Source organism: Oxyura jamaicensis, chromosome 1 (genome assembly GCF_011077185.1).
Source record: "Oxyura jamaicensis isolate SHBP4307 breed ruddy duck chromosome 1, BPBGC_Ojam_1.0, whole genome shotgun sequence".
Classification (NCBI taxonomy): Eukaryota; Metazoa; Chordata; class Aves; order Anseriformes; family Anatidae; genus Oxyura; species Oxyura jamaicensis.
The window spans coordinates 166026276-166041421 of record NC_048893.1 but is presented as its reverse complement, the minus strand read 5'-3'; the positions used below and the strand labels follow the sequence as shown (position 1 = coordinate 166041421).

The following is a 15146-nucleotide window of genomic DNA, read 5'->3' as shown; positions in this document are numbered from 1 at the left end:
ATTCCTGGTGTATACTTACACAAGTATTCACAAGGTAAATGGTAATCTCAGAATTGCTCTCTAAAACTGTACATGTAATCTGCTCTAAAGAAAATGTTATTTGTACAAGTAAGCCAAAGACAAAAAAATAGGAAGAGCTTTTTACTCTGCTTTAAATCAAAACTGATGGAGAAGGGTAGACAAAAGTTAAGTGGACTGATGAAACATGCAATCCCATGGGTCATACTCATAAGAATAACATATAAGGAATCGCAAGAGCATTTTAATAGGGTCCAGAATAAGGATGATTAATAAAATAAAATAAAATAAAAAGTAAAATATAACAAAACAAGATAAAATAAAACAAAACAAAACAAAATAAAATAATAAAATAAAATAAAAATAAAATAAACAAAATCCTAGTGTACAGTAACAGCAAAATAAGTAAGACCTTGTAATCCGTGAGCCACATGGCTGTTAATGACAGTTCAGGAAACTGAAAGGTCACATGTCAACTACCTTACAAATATCCAAGCTTTGACTGTAGTAGCTGCAAGGATATTTACAAGATAACAAATCATATAGGAAGTGGTGAAGACCTAGAAGAGAGTTTCTGTATTAAACTGATGTTCACTCTATGAGCAAAATATTGTTCCTCCCACTACAGTTTATTGTGTTCCTCTACTGTACACTAAAAGATAAACTTAAAATGGCATTTCACTATTTATTCTCAAATAGGATTACAACATAGATCACACTACGTGCTAGTCTCTGTAAGCAACACCTAAGGCAAACTTGGAAAGCAAAATACTTTTGATGCTGAAGACTATCTTAATACCCATTTTCCATGTAAATGCTGTCATCCCAACAACATATTTCCAACTGTATTTCCAACAGATAGCTTCCTGCAGAGCTTCTAATCTCAGGGCCATTTTGCAGAGCAGCCAGGAGGATGTGCTAGTGTAATGAGAAAGCTGGTAACTACTGCCTAGAGATATAACACTTCATGTCTGCTCACTTCTCAAGCTCTGTTGGCTTGAAACAGGGATCCTAGTTTGTCTGCTTGGCTCCTAAATCTTTCATTCCCTAGACGGTAACACATTATTCTCACACCAGATAGCTTAACTTACTGGCTGCTTACAGAACCCCTGAGATCTCTTTTAATTTTATACAAAACTAACACATAAGTTCCATAAAATACTTTCAAGTCAGTCAAGACTGCTAAATACTTGGATTTGAAGTGAACGTGATTATATTTGGATTAAATTGGTACCTATATTTACACTGCAAGTAAACAAGAAATATACCAAAAATCAAGGCTGATTAGTATGTAAAAAGTTGCACAATGGACTTTAGAGTCCTAGATTTACTTCATTTAAAAGACAACATAGGGTTATTTTGGGAAAAATACTCCGAAGTAGGTAAAGAAAGGACACTATTTTAGTACTTCCCCCACCTCCACCCCCACCCCCCACTAAGTTTTAAAAAATCTTCTTTTGCTTGACATAATTTCCCTGTGGCATTGTGCCACCTGCACATAGCTATCCATAACTCGTATCCTGCTTGAAACAATCTTCAACATGCCACTCTCGTTAATGACTGAGATACCCCCTGATGGTGCTTAACATTTAATAGTGCTAGAGCTCCACGTTTGCCCAAACAACCTTTTCCATTTACCTTACCTCAAAGGCGTTCTAATTTTTCTTCGGAGACAGAAATCCTTTAAGCCCATTGTATCCTTAGGCTACAAATTTACTGAGATTTAGGTTTCCAATAAGAGTGCCGAGATGAATGCCACCTTCTCATTTATGAATCAATTTTTGCCCATCGGCTTTTCAGTGTTATTACTTTTTATTTTATTTTACACTCAAAGGGGAGAACCTTAGGAATACATACATACAAACACATACACACGCAATATTTGGGGAAAAAAATAAAGAGGACATACTTGAAATCAGAACTGAATAAAACATAGAGCATGTTCTCCTCAACATCTTTTAATATCTCACAAAACGTAGTCACAGATAAAGCATCTTTCTCATCTTAAAGATGCTTATTTTGATCATCAACACATACCATAAATGAAAACATGCTGTTTCTTAGTATCATGAGGTATTATTTGTTTTGTTGTATAATTCTTGTGAGTGGTTAAAGAAACATTTTTTCATGCACCACAATTCATCGTACACTCTCATCCATCTCCATGTTTCTGATCTCAATGCAGACAACATTGTACTTTTCAAAATTCTGTAAAGAAGGAGTAGCATATGAAAAAAAATTCTTTGCCTGAACTACAAATCCAGTGCCCATCCTTTTCAGCTAAATTTCAAACAGATCAAGTGATAAACTAAATGTTTTAGAAAGTTTAGGTAAAGAACCATAATTTTCAAATTACTGACTTCCAAATTCTGCTTTATTTCATTTTAATCATGTTTTGACAGAAATGAATATTGAATTTCATGTAAAGCCTAACAGACTAGATAGTTCTAATTAGAGAATTATGCTCATGTATCAGATCTAGATAAACTAAAATACAATTTTAACTGCTTGTTGGGAGTCAGATACTATCCTTGCAGTATGGCTCAGAATTCATCCCATTTGAGGAACACCATAAAGATCAAAAGATGGAATCGATCTCCTGTCTAAAGTTAAACTACTGCAGCAGAACTGTCTTTCATTGCAGAAACACTCTGTGTGAAAACAGAACTGCCATACTATCAGGTAATGTTTGCCAAATCCTGATGGCATGAGAAGATTAGAATTTTAACTGCAATTACAACAGTTGTAATCATGCTTTTAGTTACATAATTAGATCATAAGAATTTTTTATTATTTTTTTAAAGGAATAGGTTCAGCAAATTATCTCAAGAATTCATAATCTACCTAGAAAGCTCAGACAACCGAGTAGAATCTTTCTTAAGTCTAGCATTTGGGAATTTACCTGAAAATATTTGTCTGGACAGACACAGTACTTTCAGGTTAGCTCAACCATAATAATAATAAAAAAATTGACAATGAGTTCAATATTGTCTACATACACGCCTAAAGGGTACTCCTGATCAGTGGGTGACTAGGTCCCAAGAGACTATGTAAAAACAGAGACACTGACCCATAGGGTGTACTATAACATGAGTCAAGATTATTTAACTCCACAAAGCAGACTGCTCCATTTATTTCACTTTTTTTTTTTTTTTTTTTTTTTTACATCTGGATTTCCAGTTGTACAGATGGAAGTTGGAAATGATGTAAGCAATTGTGTTTTTAGTCTCCTAAATACACCTCGTACTCAGATTAGGAGAAAAAAAAAAAAAAAAAGGGGGGGGGGGGGGTAAATACCAAACAAAACCAAAATAAAACAAATAAAAAACCCTCTCAAGACTGCTGTTGCTTGCATTTGGAGAGTAGGTCTTGCATAGCAAACATCAGGAAAAGCCATTTTCAAAGGTTATCTGAACTCATGTTAAATAGTTGCCTATTCAACCAAGCGAAAAATAGATCCAAAGGATGAAATAATAAAACACCAGGGACAAAAGATCCACACACTATTTAGCAGAGAATGAGGCTCTCTATAATGGAAACATAAGCAGAGTCTCTTACAGTACTTTCAGAAAAATGATTGCAAGCAAAGTCTTGTGAAACATTAATGTATTCTGTGACAGCTGTTTACAGTTTTTCCTTTTAAGCTGTTCACAGTTGTATGTCAGGGCAATAATTTTAAGAAAAAAAAAAAAAAAGATCTGAAGACTTTTCCAGATTCAGGCATGCAGTAAACATATCCTCACCTGGAAATAAATTATAGTGATATTGCTGGGTTAAAAAAAAAAAAAAAAAAAAAAAAAAAAAAAAGTTTTGTGTAGTATGAATGATTCTAGCCCTTGAATTTTCTAAAATGCATTTTTCAGGTTTAGATATGCATTATTTAACATTCAGAATTAATTTTCATAGTTACTGGAAAAGCCATTAAGAATGTCAATGTGTTATAGTTGAGAGGGGAAGGAAGAGTGGAGAACATGGTACAAAGCATCTGAAGCATTTCTGGCACTGCTTTAAAAATAATAATAACAATAACATTAATAAAGAAATGTTTCTTGTTTTGCTGAAGCAAGAAAGTGAGATTTTTACAAAAATGTGTTTCAGCTAATGCAGACACCCATCCCAAAAGTTGCATTATTATATATTTTCAATATCTTTAGTTGCCCTCATCTTAATTTTGGTTTATGTTGGTAATGAAAGACTTCTATTTTTATTTAAAGTTTTGTTTGTTTGTTTGTTTGTTTGTTTTTAATGTAACAACTAAAATGAAAATTTTCCTTTAAAAAATTAACACGGATATTGCTAAGCACTGGTGTTATAGTCTGACTGTGTAACCTAGTCTCCAAACAATCTCTGAGAGGCAGTATAAATGAGATGAATGATAGATAGCACAGCATGGGTCACTTGGAAGCTGTAAGAGCTTCTGTTCAGTGACCCATATTGGCAAATGTTACGATTTTTCTTCACCGTCTCCCTTTTACTCATATGGAAAGCAAAGCCCTGTACGATTGAAGTGGTTTATTTGAATGGTATGGTTACATCCTTTGTAAGAAGGCACACTGAAATGGCAGACTGACATAGCCTCTCTATAGCTTCTTCACATAAGAAAACAGGAAAATGAACTGTGTTCAATATATTCTAGTTTCTTGGGGCTACCTCTTCTCACTGACCCCAATACAAGTGAGACACACATTATCTCTGGCTTTATGCCTCCAGTAATGTTCTCATATGTCACTAAGGAAGCTTACCTTCCTAGATAGGAAACACTTATAGAATAATACAGCTCTTTTAAGAGAAAGCTTGCTGTTCTGCACAGAAAGATTTTGCTGAGGAAGCAAGAGCTTGAACAAAATTTGCGTGGCAGCAGGGGGAGAAAAGTAGTTCTTTCAGCATAGTTCCTATACTGAAAATTTATACTCATGGGAATAACCTTAGTGACATGGCTGGATCCTTGTCTGAAACACAAATATATATATACATTCCAAACATGATTTTCACAAAAGTTCATTATGTAAAATTAAGAAGAGTTTTGACATCCTTTGCCAAAACTCCTCACATATATGTGTATGACAATGCCACCTGACAAATTTCTCTTACATGCATCAGTAGGGACTAGATAGATAAAACATCCTCAGACTGTTATAATGGAAACCGAGACAGTGGAAAGCTAGAAATTAAAATAATATAGAATAGTTTGAAAATTGGACATTATGTTTTAATCTCACTGGTAACTTCACTGGTAAGGACTAGTATTTACTGAATATTTTTCTCAATACTCTGAGGCTATTTTCTTAGCCAACAATTTTTAAATAATATATACCACTTATGGTGGGTTGGCCTTGGCAGGCTGCCAGTCCCCACCACGCTGCTCTCTCACTCCCCCTCCTCAACAGGACAGGGGAGGCAGTAAGATGGAAAAGCTCATTGGCCAATGAGATCACTTACCATTTACCGTCACACACTAAATAGACTAAACTTTGAGTAAATTAATTTAATTTAATGCCAGTTTAAAAAACAAAACAAAACAAAACAAAACAAAAAAAGCAGTAGGATGGTGAGAAAGAAAAATAATAATAATAATAATTCTAAAAATATTTCCTCCCATGTCCCTTTCTTCTCAAGCTCAACTTGTCCTTCGTTCCTGACTGTCTCCTCCCACCTCAGCCCTGTGGCGCAGCACAATGGGGAATGAGTGCCACAGTTGATCCATAACAGCTTCATTCTGCTTCTCCTTCCTCCTCACACTTTTTCCCAGTTCTAGCATGGGTTCCATGAAGAGGACCCATGACATCAGCTAGAGCTCACCATGTTCCTTCAGGGTACATTCACCTGTTCTAGCATGGGGTCCTCTGTGCGCTGCAGTGTGGATGGAGAATATCTGCTCCAGTGTGATCATTTCTGCAGGCTACAGGGAAATTACCTACTCCACTGTGGTATCGTCCACAGGCTGCAGGGGGATCTCCACCCTGACATGCCCGGAGCACCTCCTGCCCTTCACTGACCTTGGTGTTCACACCCTTGTTTCTCACACTTATTTCCTCACTGCTTACACTGCTGTGGAGCATTTTGCCCTTTTGTAAATACATCTTGGCTGCTGGGCCTGGGCCAGAGGCCTAATCCTGCCATGCAGTGGGGCTGTTGGTGCTGGCTAAAACCAGCCATGTCCAGCATGGGGCAGCCCTGGACTCTCCTCACAGAGGAGCCATGGAAAACCCCACTGCCAGCACTTGGACACCTGTACCCAATACAGCAGTGTGTAATTCTGGAAAACAGAATTCTGTTATTATTATTATTATTATTATTATTATTATTGTTATTGTTATTATTATTATTTGAAGGAGATAAAATATTAAGTGAAAGAGGCTGGAAAATAATGCAGTATTTAGCAAACTGAAAATATTACGCACATGTTTAATAGTATAGAGGCAAGCTGAGCAAAAAGATAAAGACTCTTTCTATGCTTTCTATGTAGTTGTAGAGAAGTTTTCATATATTGTTCTGATTTAGTCAAGATTAAACATGAAAAATGAAATATTTATATTTTTAAAATCTAGTTGAAGCACTTGAGCCAGAAAGGTTAAAAAAAGTTCAAGGAACAATCATACAAACAATTTAAGGCCATGATTTATGTAGCAGGTTCAGTGTGATAATGAGCAAAACTGCTAATCAGTGCCCACAGATATTTGATAATAAATTCAGTAGGTTGAAATGGATATTTGTACTGCAGCAAACATTAGTCTAATGATTGAATTAATCTTCATACTGAGAAATTCTTGCATGCCAATTTTTTTTAGGACATGACATGCTAATGAAGATAAAGCTGGTAGCACTTCTTTACCCTCATGAACTAGAACTGTTATTTGGGAAGCTGAAAGGGAATTAAGTGGCAAAGTTTTGCAAAAACACTTATGAAAACATTTGAGCAAACAGGAAACGGTAATAGATAAGGGATTCATTCTTTATTACACTTCATATGGCTGCATAGTACAGCCATAGGTTTGATTAGTACAGTGCATCAGAGAACTTACTATGCAAGACAGACCTAGAATTAATCAAAATGCTTTATAATTAGCAGATCTTGCTGGCACATTTGCTGGATAAGGAGGAAAAGCCATGTACACCTGTGCCCACATGGATGGAAGTTTAGATCTCCGTGCTAATTAACTTTTTATTCCTGATCATCAAACAAATGTGCTTACAGTGATAACTAAGGATTTCTTTCCTCAAATATCTTGACTGAAAAGGCAGCAACCTTGAAAAATAAAGCAAAACAAAAGAAGAACAACAAAAACACAACAGCAACAACAAAAACAATGAAAACCATTGCTTTTCTTCCCTTTAAAAATTCCCAGTTTCTATTATGGAGCACAACTAACTGTTATGGTAGAAAGAATTATTTTCAAGTTGCTTTCAGTTTTGCCCTTTAATACACAGTTCAATGGCCTAGTCTGACAAACCTCTCAGAAGGCAGATTACCTGCAAAATTGATCCTTAACTACAGAAAGAAGTTCAAGATTATTTTCAATTATTTATTTTTATTTTATTTTTCCATTTTTTAACTAGTCATCTTCCAAGGGTTTTAAACTGGAACTTTGCTGAACTATCATCCAGAGACATACAGCTAGCTACAGAATTCAACCTTTTTTGATTCTGAGTGGCTGATTCAAATGATCATAGCTGTGGAATAAATTCCATCAAAACTAAAAACACTGTTGATTACTTAGGTAGATACTGAACCCAAGTTTATAGTTATTAATTATCTCTTCCACTGGAAAAAGAGATTTGTGTGTGTGTGCTTTTTTTTTTTTTTTTTTTTTTTTTTTTTTTTTAATGGTGGTAGTATTAAAGTATTTAAAAGTCAAAGTATTTAATCTCAGTTAGGAAGTAATACATGTCAAATTTATTTGAATTAACAGTATTATGTCCGTAAAATCTTTTCCATATTTTCCTAAGAATTAAGATACCACTCTGTGTGCTTCCCACATTAAGCAGATCCATTTACATATGACTTACACTTTCACTTCGGATGCACTGAAAGGAATGTGTATAAATTATACTTATTTGTGGAAGTAATACTACATATGATACAAAAAGACAAATATAGCCAACCCTGTTCATATACTGCTAGTGTTAGTGGAGACGTGCCATATGCAAATACTTCCTCTATGCATTTCAGAGGTCAGTGCTATCTGTTCTTAGGCATTGAATCTTGCACCAAGACAATGTAACACCATTATACAGATTTTAATGGACAACCTGAGCAGAAAATTAGAGTACTGCTGTCAATGAACTGCCAGATGAGATACTGTATAGACGAGATACTGTATACCTTAGACACAGCAGAATGCAACATGGAGTAGGCTGGTATCTTGTGATGGGCAGACATTTGACCATAAAGGAAACCATAAAGGAAACCATAAAGGAAAAAGGCTGAATTAAACAACATGATATTCATTTTTTCAACCAACTGAGCACCCTCTTTCTTGATTTGGGTTGTTTTCCAGTTTTCTTGGCAATTTTGCAGGCTTCTAAGAACAAGCGTTCTTCCCTTCATGTTTGTTCAGTTGGCAGAATGATTCGTGGACATTTTTGAGACATAAATAAAATACTTTTCTGACTTCTGAGCAGCACAGAGCAGTTCTAAAATGTTTCAATGTACATGGAAGATTTACCTATACCCGTGTCAGTTCCTCAGCACTCTATTTTTCATGTACCGTGCCTACACTCTTGTGTATAATCAATCCACCTGGCAATTTAACTGACACCTTCCAAGCCCCAAAAACATTATTTTTTCTGCCTCTCCAGTCTAATCTTCTTTTCTTTCCCTGCACTTGTGCAACAGATAAAGCAATATCAACAGTCACTCCTAGATCTACCTCACTGAAAAATACACTCTATCTTATCACCAACCCAAACATATTGATTTCTAAATTAAAGACATGAAATATAGACAGATATTAACATACACTGCTACCAAGATTTATTGTGTTAGTGTGTGAAGACACAGACCTACAGTGGTTGAATATGAGTATCAGCAGGGGATACTTCTTTCTATTTTTCCTATTTTACGTGGATTTTATTTTTTTCTGGAGAGAAAATATTAGAAAAAATAGACTCTTAAAATAAATCAGGTTGGAAGAAGTCCTGAGATATCATCTATTCAGACCTCTTGCTTAAAGCAGGATACAAAATCAGTTTGGACTAAGTTGCAGAAGAGCAATAGGCCTGAAAAACAAACAAACAAACAAACAAAAAAAAAACACCACCAACAAAAACTATTTGGATGCTGTTACTGGCTACAGAAACAGGGAATAAGTAGTACATCAAAATATTTTTTTTGGCTGATACTTTGTTAAAAGTTTGTTAAACAATTAAAATGTTGAAAACTGAGAATATTTCTTTAAAAAGAAACCTTTTTTTTTTTCTTCTTTTTTTTTCTGTCTGTGTCAATTAAAGTTCCATCAGCTTATACTAGTGGTCTAACAATTTTAGACTTTTTGTTGTTAACTAAGCTGTAGCTGAAAAATGTGAAGGTTAGTGACAACCACATGGTTTTTGTACTTCTCAAGATAAGTTTATACTCTGCTGTAAGAAAAGATTAAAAAATACATTCATGAACATCAGCCAGTTAAAATACCAAATATATTTACTTTTAATAATGTAGTGGGTTTACGTGCCAAGGTTTTGGTAGCTGGGGGCCATAGGGGTGGCTTCTGTGAGAAGGATCTAGAAGCTGACCCATGTTTGGTAAGGGCCCCACTGCCGACCAGAGCTGAGCCAATAAGTGATGTAGTTTGCACCTCTGTGAGAGCATATTTAAGACAGGGGAAAAAATGCTGCACCACACAGCAGCTGGGAGAGTGAGAGGAGTGAGAAATAACCTTGCAGGTGCCAAGGTCAGTTAAGGAGGGGGAGAGGTGCTCCAGGCGCCAGAGCAGAAGTCCCCTGCGGCCTGCAGCTCATGGAGTACCACAGTGGAGCAGGGTTCCACGCTGCAGCCCATGGAGGAGACCACGGTGGATCAGGTGGACCTGCACCGACAGACACTGCGGCCTGTGGAAGACCCCTGCCAGAGCAGATTCCAGGCCAGGTCGTGGAGAGGAGACCATGCAGGAGCAGGTGACCTGGCAGGAGCTGCTGCCTATGGGGGACCCAGGTTGAAGCAGTTTACTCTTGAAGGATGGACCCCATGGTACGGACCCATATCTGGAGAAGTTCTTGAAGAGCTGCTGCCTGTGGGAAGCCCACACCGGATCAGTTCAGCAAGGACTGCATCCCATGGGAAGGACCCCACAGCACAGGGACGAGAGGACAGGAGCGGCAGCGAAGAAGCGCTATAGACTGACCATAACCCCCATTCCAGCATGTGTGAGAGAGCAGTTGTGGTGGAGGTCGGCCACCCACCTGAGTAAAACCACCACAAATTATCATTAAAAGACAAAGTAAATGTTTACAGACATTTTTACACAGTTTTCTTGGTCCCATTTTCTATGCTGCTTTTGGCAGCATAGAAAAGCTGTTCTGAATCTAAAGTGATGTAACATACGAATCTCAGTTTGTATGCTAAATTAATTTTTTTTGAAAATATTTTCTTAAATTCACTTTTATGCCTTAGCTTTCACGAAGAATAGGAAATCAGGGAAGGGGGGCAGGAAACCTGCATGGATGAGCAAGGAGCTCATTGATAAGATCAAAAGGAAGAGGAAGGTCTATGAAATGTGGAAAAAGGGCCTGTCCTCTTGGAGGAGTATAGACATTTTCAGGGCCTGCAGGGACGCAACGAGGAAGGCTAAAGCCCACCTAGAGATGAGGCTTGCTAAAGAGATAAAGGATAATAAGAAGATTTTTTTTCAGGTATGTAAACAGCAAGAGGAAGACTAGGGATAATGTGGGTCCCTTACTGAACGAGGTGGGGGGTACTGGTCACGGAAGACCCCAAGAAGGCAGAGGTACTGAATGCTTTCTTTGTTTCAGTCTTTGCTTCAAGGATACTCCCCCGGGACTCCTCGCCCCTGGCAATAAAACAAAGGGTCTGGGAAATGGAGGCCTCCCCCCTGGTGGACGTGAGAGTGGTTCGGGAGCGTCTGAGTGGGCTCAACGCACACAAATCCATGGGTCCTGATGGGATGCATCCGCGTGTGCTAAGGGATCTGGCAGATGTGATCACCGAACTGCTCTCTATCATCTTTGAAAGGTCCTGGAGAACGGGTGAGGTGCCTGAAGACTGGAGAATAGCCAATGTCACTCCGGTCCTCAAGAAGGGCAGGAAGGAGGGTCCGGGAAACTACAGGACAGTCAGTCTCACGTCTGTCCCTGTAAAGGTGTTGGAGCAGCTTGTTCTGGATGCCATCTCCAAGCAATTGGAAGAGAAAAATGTTATGAGGAGTAGTCAGCATGGATTCACCAAGCGGAAGTCGTACTTGACCAACCTCGTAGCCTTCTACGATGGCATCACCAGCTGGGTAGATGGGGGGAGAGCGGTGGATGTCATCTACCTTGACTTTAGCAAGGCTTTCAATGCTGTCTCCCATGACATCCTGCTAGCAAAGCTGAGAAAGTGTGGGATAGATGAGTGGACAGTAAGGTGGGTTGAGAACTGGCTGACTGGCCAAGCTCAGAGGGTGGTGATCGGCGGAGCAGAGTCTGGCTGGAGGCCTGTGACTAGCGGTGTTCCCCAGGGGATGGTGCTGGGTCCGGTCTTGCTCAACACCTTCATCGACGACCTTGATGAGGGAATAGTGTCTGCCCTCAGCAAGTATGCCAATGACACAAAGCTGGGAGGAGTGGCTGACACACCAGAAGGCTGTGCTGCCATTCAGGGAGACCTGGACAGGCTGGAGAGATGGGCAGGAAGAAACCAGATGCGGTTTAATAAGAGCAAGTGTAGAGTCCTGCACCTGGAACAACCGCACGTATCAGTACAGGCTGGGGGACAACCTGCTGGAGTGGATCTCTGCGGAGAAGGACCTGGGGGTCCTGGTGGACAACAGGTTGACCATGAGTCAGCAGTGTGCCCTGGTGACCAAGAGGGCTAAAGGGATCCTGGCATGCGTTAAAAGGAGTGTGGCCAGCAGGTCAAGGGAGGTGATCCTCCCCCTCTACTCTGCCCTGGTCAGGCTTCACCTGGAGTACTGTGTCCAGTTCTGGGCTCCCTGGTACAAAAAAGAAAGGGATCTCCTGGAAAGAGTGCAGCGGAGGGCCACAAAGATGATACGAGGCCTGGAGCATCTTCCCTATGAAGAAAGGCTGAGAGACCTGGGTCTGTTCAGACTCGAGAAGACTGAGAGGGGATCTTATAAATGTGTACAACTATCTGAGGGGTGGGAGACAGAATGATGTAGCTAACCTCTTCTCAGTGGTTTGTGGGGATAGGACAAGGGGCAATGGCCACAAGATAGAACACAGGAAGTTCCGCACCGACATGCGAAGGAACTTCTTCACAGTGAGAGTGGTGGAGCACTGGAACAAGCTGCCGAGAGAGGTTGTGGAGCCTCCTTCTCTGGAGATACTCAAGGCCCATCTGGACACCTACCTGGGCAGCCTGCTCTGAGGAACCTGCTTTCATTAGAAGTTCTCTAAAATAGAGGGAAGATTAGAATATACTTTTAGACAAGCACTCAAGTAAGAACGAAAGACATAAAAAGTCTCAGAAAATGTTCCTCTAAAACTGAAAGGCTGTGGCCCATGAGTCTGTTTTGTACTAAAATATCTTCCAAGGGACCAAAATGTTATTTCTTAAATGTTTTTACTGTTCTTTTATAAAGATCCTTTTATTTATTTATGTATGTTCTTGTGGAACCATCTGCTTACCCTTCAGCCCAAAAGTGAATAAACATTCAAAGGAACTTATTATTTGGCTGTTCTAGCATTCTTCATTATTGATTAATCAGACTTATTTCAAAGTGAAACTCGTTCATAATATTATTTTCTTTGTTTGCAAACTGACTTGGATAAACTCACAAATGCCTCTAAAGTCACAATTTTCATCCAATTTGTCTTGTTTTGACATGAATTCTTCCTTAATTTATGCAGAAAGTAGCTCAAAAATGCTGGCTGACTTTGAAGATAAAAAGTGAGTATCAATATATATATATTTAATACTAAACTATTTTGATTTGGGGGGAAAAATAACTCATTAATATGAGGAGGCTTTAATATAGGCTAGGAGGCTTAAATGTTCGTAATGCATAATAAGGATTGAAAAGACTATTTTTTGTTAGGTTTCTCAAAGATGATCTGAACAGGCACTCTATGCCCAACACAGCAGTCTGTATATTCAAAAGCAGAGTTTGTGAGCCTAGGCTTCTAGCTCAAATCTCTTGAAAATGTCACCCTACCATTCTGACTAGACTGAACAAAGCATCAGCCAGATTGTAACCAATGGTGCATTAGGTTATTTTTAGTTATGTCTCCCTTATAGATCAGTCATGTTATCTATTTAAATGCTAAAGGGAAGTTAGATAGCCAAAGGTTGTTATAAATTGGTAAAAATCTAGATAATCTGAATACCTCTGGACCCTATCTGAATGTGTTATACCAGTGAACATCAGTATGCTTAGATATGCATACATTTATCTTTTACAGCTGGCACAGTGACCTATATTCATCTATAACATGTTAGATATTTTCACCCTTCTGAAAAAAATATAATGAATATTTCTCCAAACAATGTCGTTACTCATAAAAATAGACATATTTATATATAACCATCTATTTACAATTGAAAATGTATGATGTGCATTTAAAATCAAGCAGTAGTGAAAGACATGCAAGTATGATATTAAAAACAAACAAACAAAACACTCAAACACATTCAACCTGGAGTAATGGCACAAAGCAATTACCTCATACTATTCCCTCATTTTGCAGGAAGAGAAATACATAAACTGTAAAACAACTAATCCACTGTGGTGTGGATGATTATTTTTGAGTCATTTCATTCCTCCACTGAATGATCCAAGGAATCTGCAGTTAAATCAACTGAAAAAAAAATCAGTAGTGCAAGGAAACTTTTGATTACACTTTTAATTCCATAAGCTAACCTACAAATCACTTTAAAATTGCTGGTAACACTACACTACTATTAACCATCTACACATTTTTATTGAAAGACTGTACGTACAATTCATTAGTTAATGACTATAGTGTGCTTGCCAGAACACATTCACGCTCACAACAACTAATAAGTGTCTGGGTTTCAAGATGACAACAACCAAACAAAACACCATTCAAATTGTATTGGCATCTCTACTGAAAATAAAATGTGTTCTGTATGCATTCTCTCTGTTACATTAACAGTCTTTCTTAATATTGAAATGTGCTTGCATATTTTAAGTACATTTTACATTGCAACTTAGAAGTTTTGACTAATAAGTCAAAATGGACAGTATTCAGTAATTGACAACTCTTCTTTAAAAGAAAAAGATGTATTGATATTTAGTAAAAGCTAAGCATTAAAACCAATCAATTATTCTATCACAGTCTAATGTCAGTCATGTATTTGTACATAAGCATAAATGAAGGATATCTAATGTGGCAAACATGCACATCAGGAGATTTTTGCATTTTTTTAATTAATAAATACATAATTATACAGTTAATACAGTTTTCATATTTTTCAGTCATTTTAGATGAATTAATCATTTATAACTATAGTTTTTACTTAATGTATGATTTCAATAGCTATCTGTGGAGAATTGTCAGACTTGTTAGCATCACTGATAAGCACTGGCTTTCAGCAAAAGGAAGTTGAGCAGCTTGTTCTTGTTTCTCTCTTATACAAACTTTGTGGATGGAGGTCCATAAGTTTGGTATGAGAGGTTGCTGAAGGAGGAAGTGTTGTGTTGGCAGGATGGCCCTGTTTTGATGGCAGAACAGAATCTTCAAGGCGACGGTGCCTAAATGAAACTTTTTGCTTCATTATGTTTAAAATGAATATTGAGGTTCACACCCCTGAATATGATAATGAGTTGAATGAAGTACAAGCTAAACATATTTAGCTATAATACTCAACTCTCCATGCAGATCATTCTAAACATCACCCCAGGCAGGGAACAGATAAGGTTAGGATATAAAAGTGTGTTAGGAGTTAGTGGAAAAAATAAAATAAAATAAAATAAAATAAAATAAAATAA

General features: G+C 37.7%; 1 protein-coding gene across 8 annotated transcripts in view; it reads right to left on the bottom strand.

The window, feature by feature from the left end:
- Nucleotides 1–15146, bottom strand: part of PCDH9 (protocadherin 9) — a 699850-nt gene that overhangs the window by 209314 nt on the left and 475390 nt on the right. Inside the window, exon 5 of one of the 8 annotated variants that reach the window (XM_035321049.1) lies at nt 1329–2226. The exons of 6 other annotated variants lie outside the window; for them this stretch is intronic. In XM_035321049.1, coding sequence (XP_035176940.1) covers nt 2219–2226 — 8 coding nt within the window. In that variant the 3' untranslated portion in view covers nt 1329–2218. Of the gene's footprint in view, nt 1–1328; nt 2227–15146 lie in introns of those variants that run through there. One more of the 8 variants, XM_035321086.1, reaches the window with a different exon arrangement.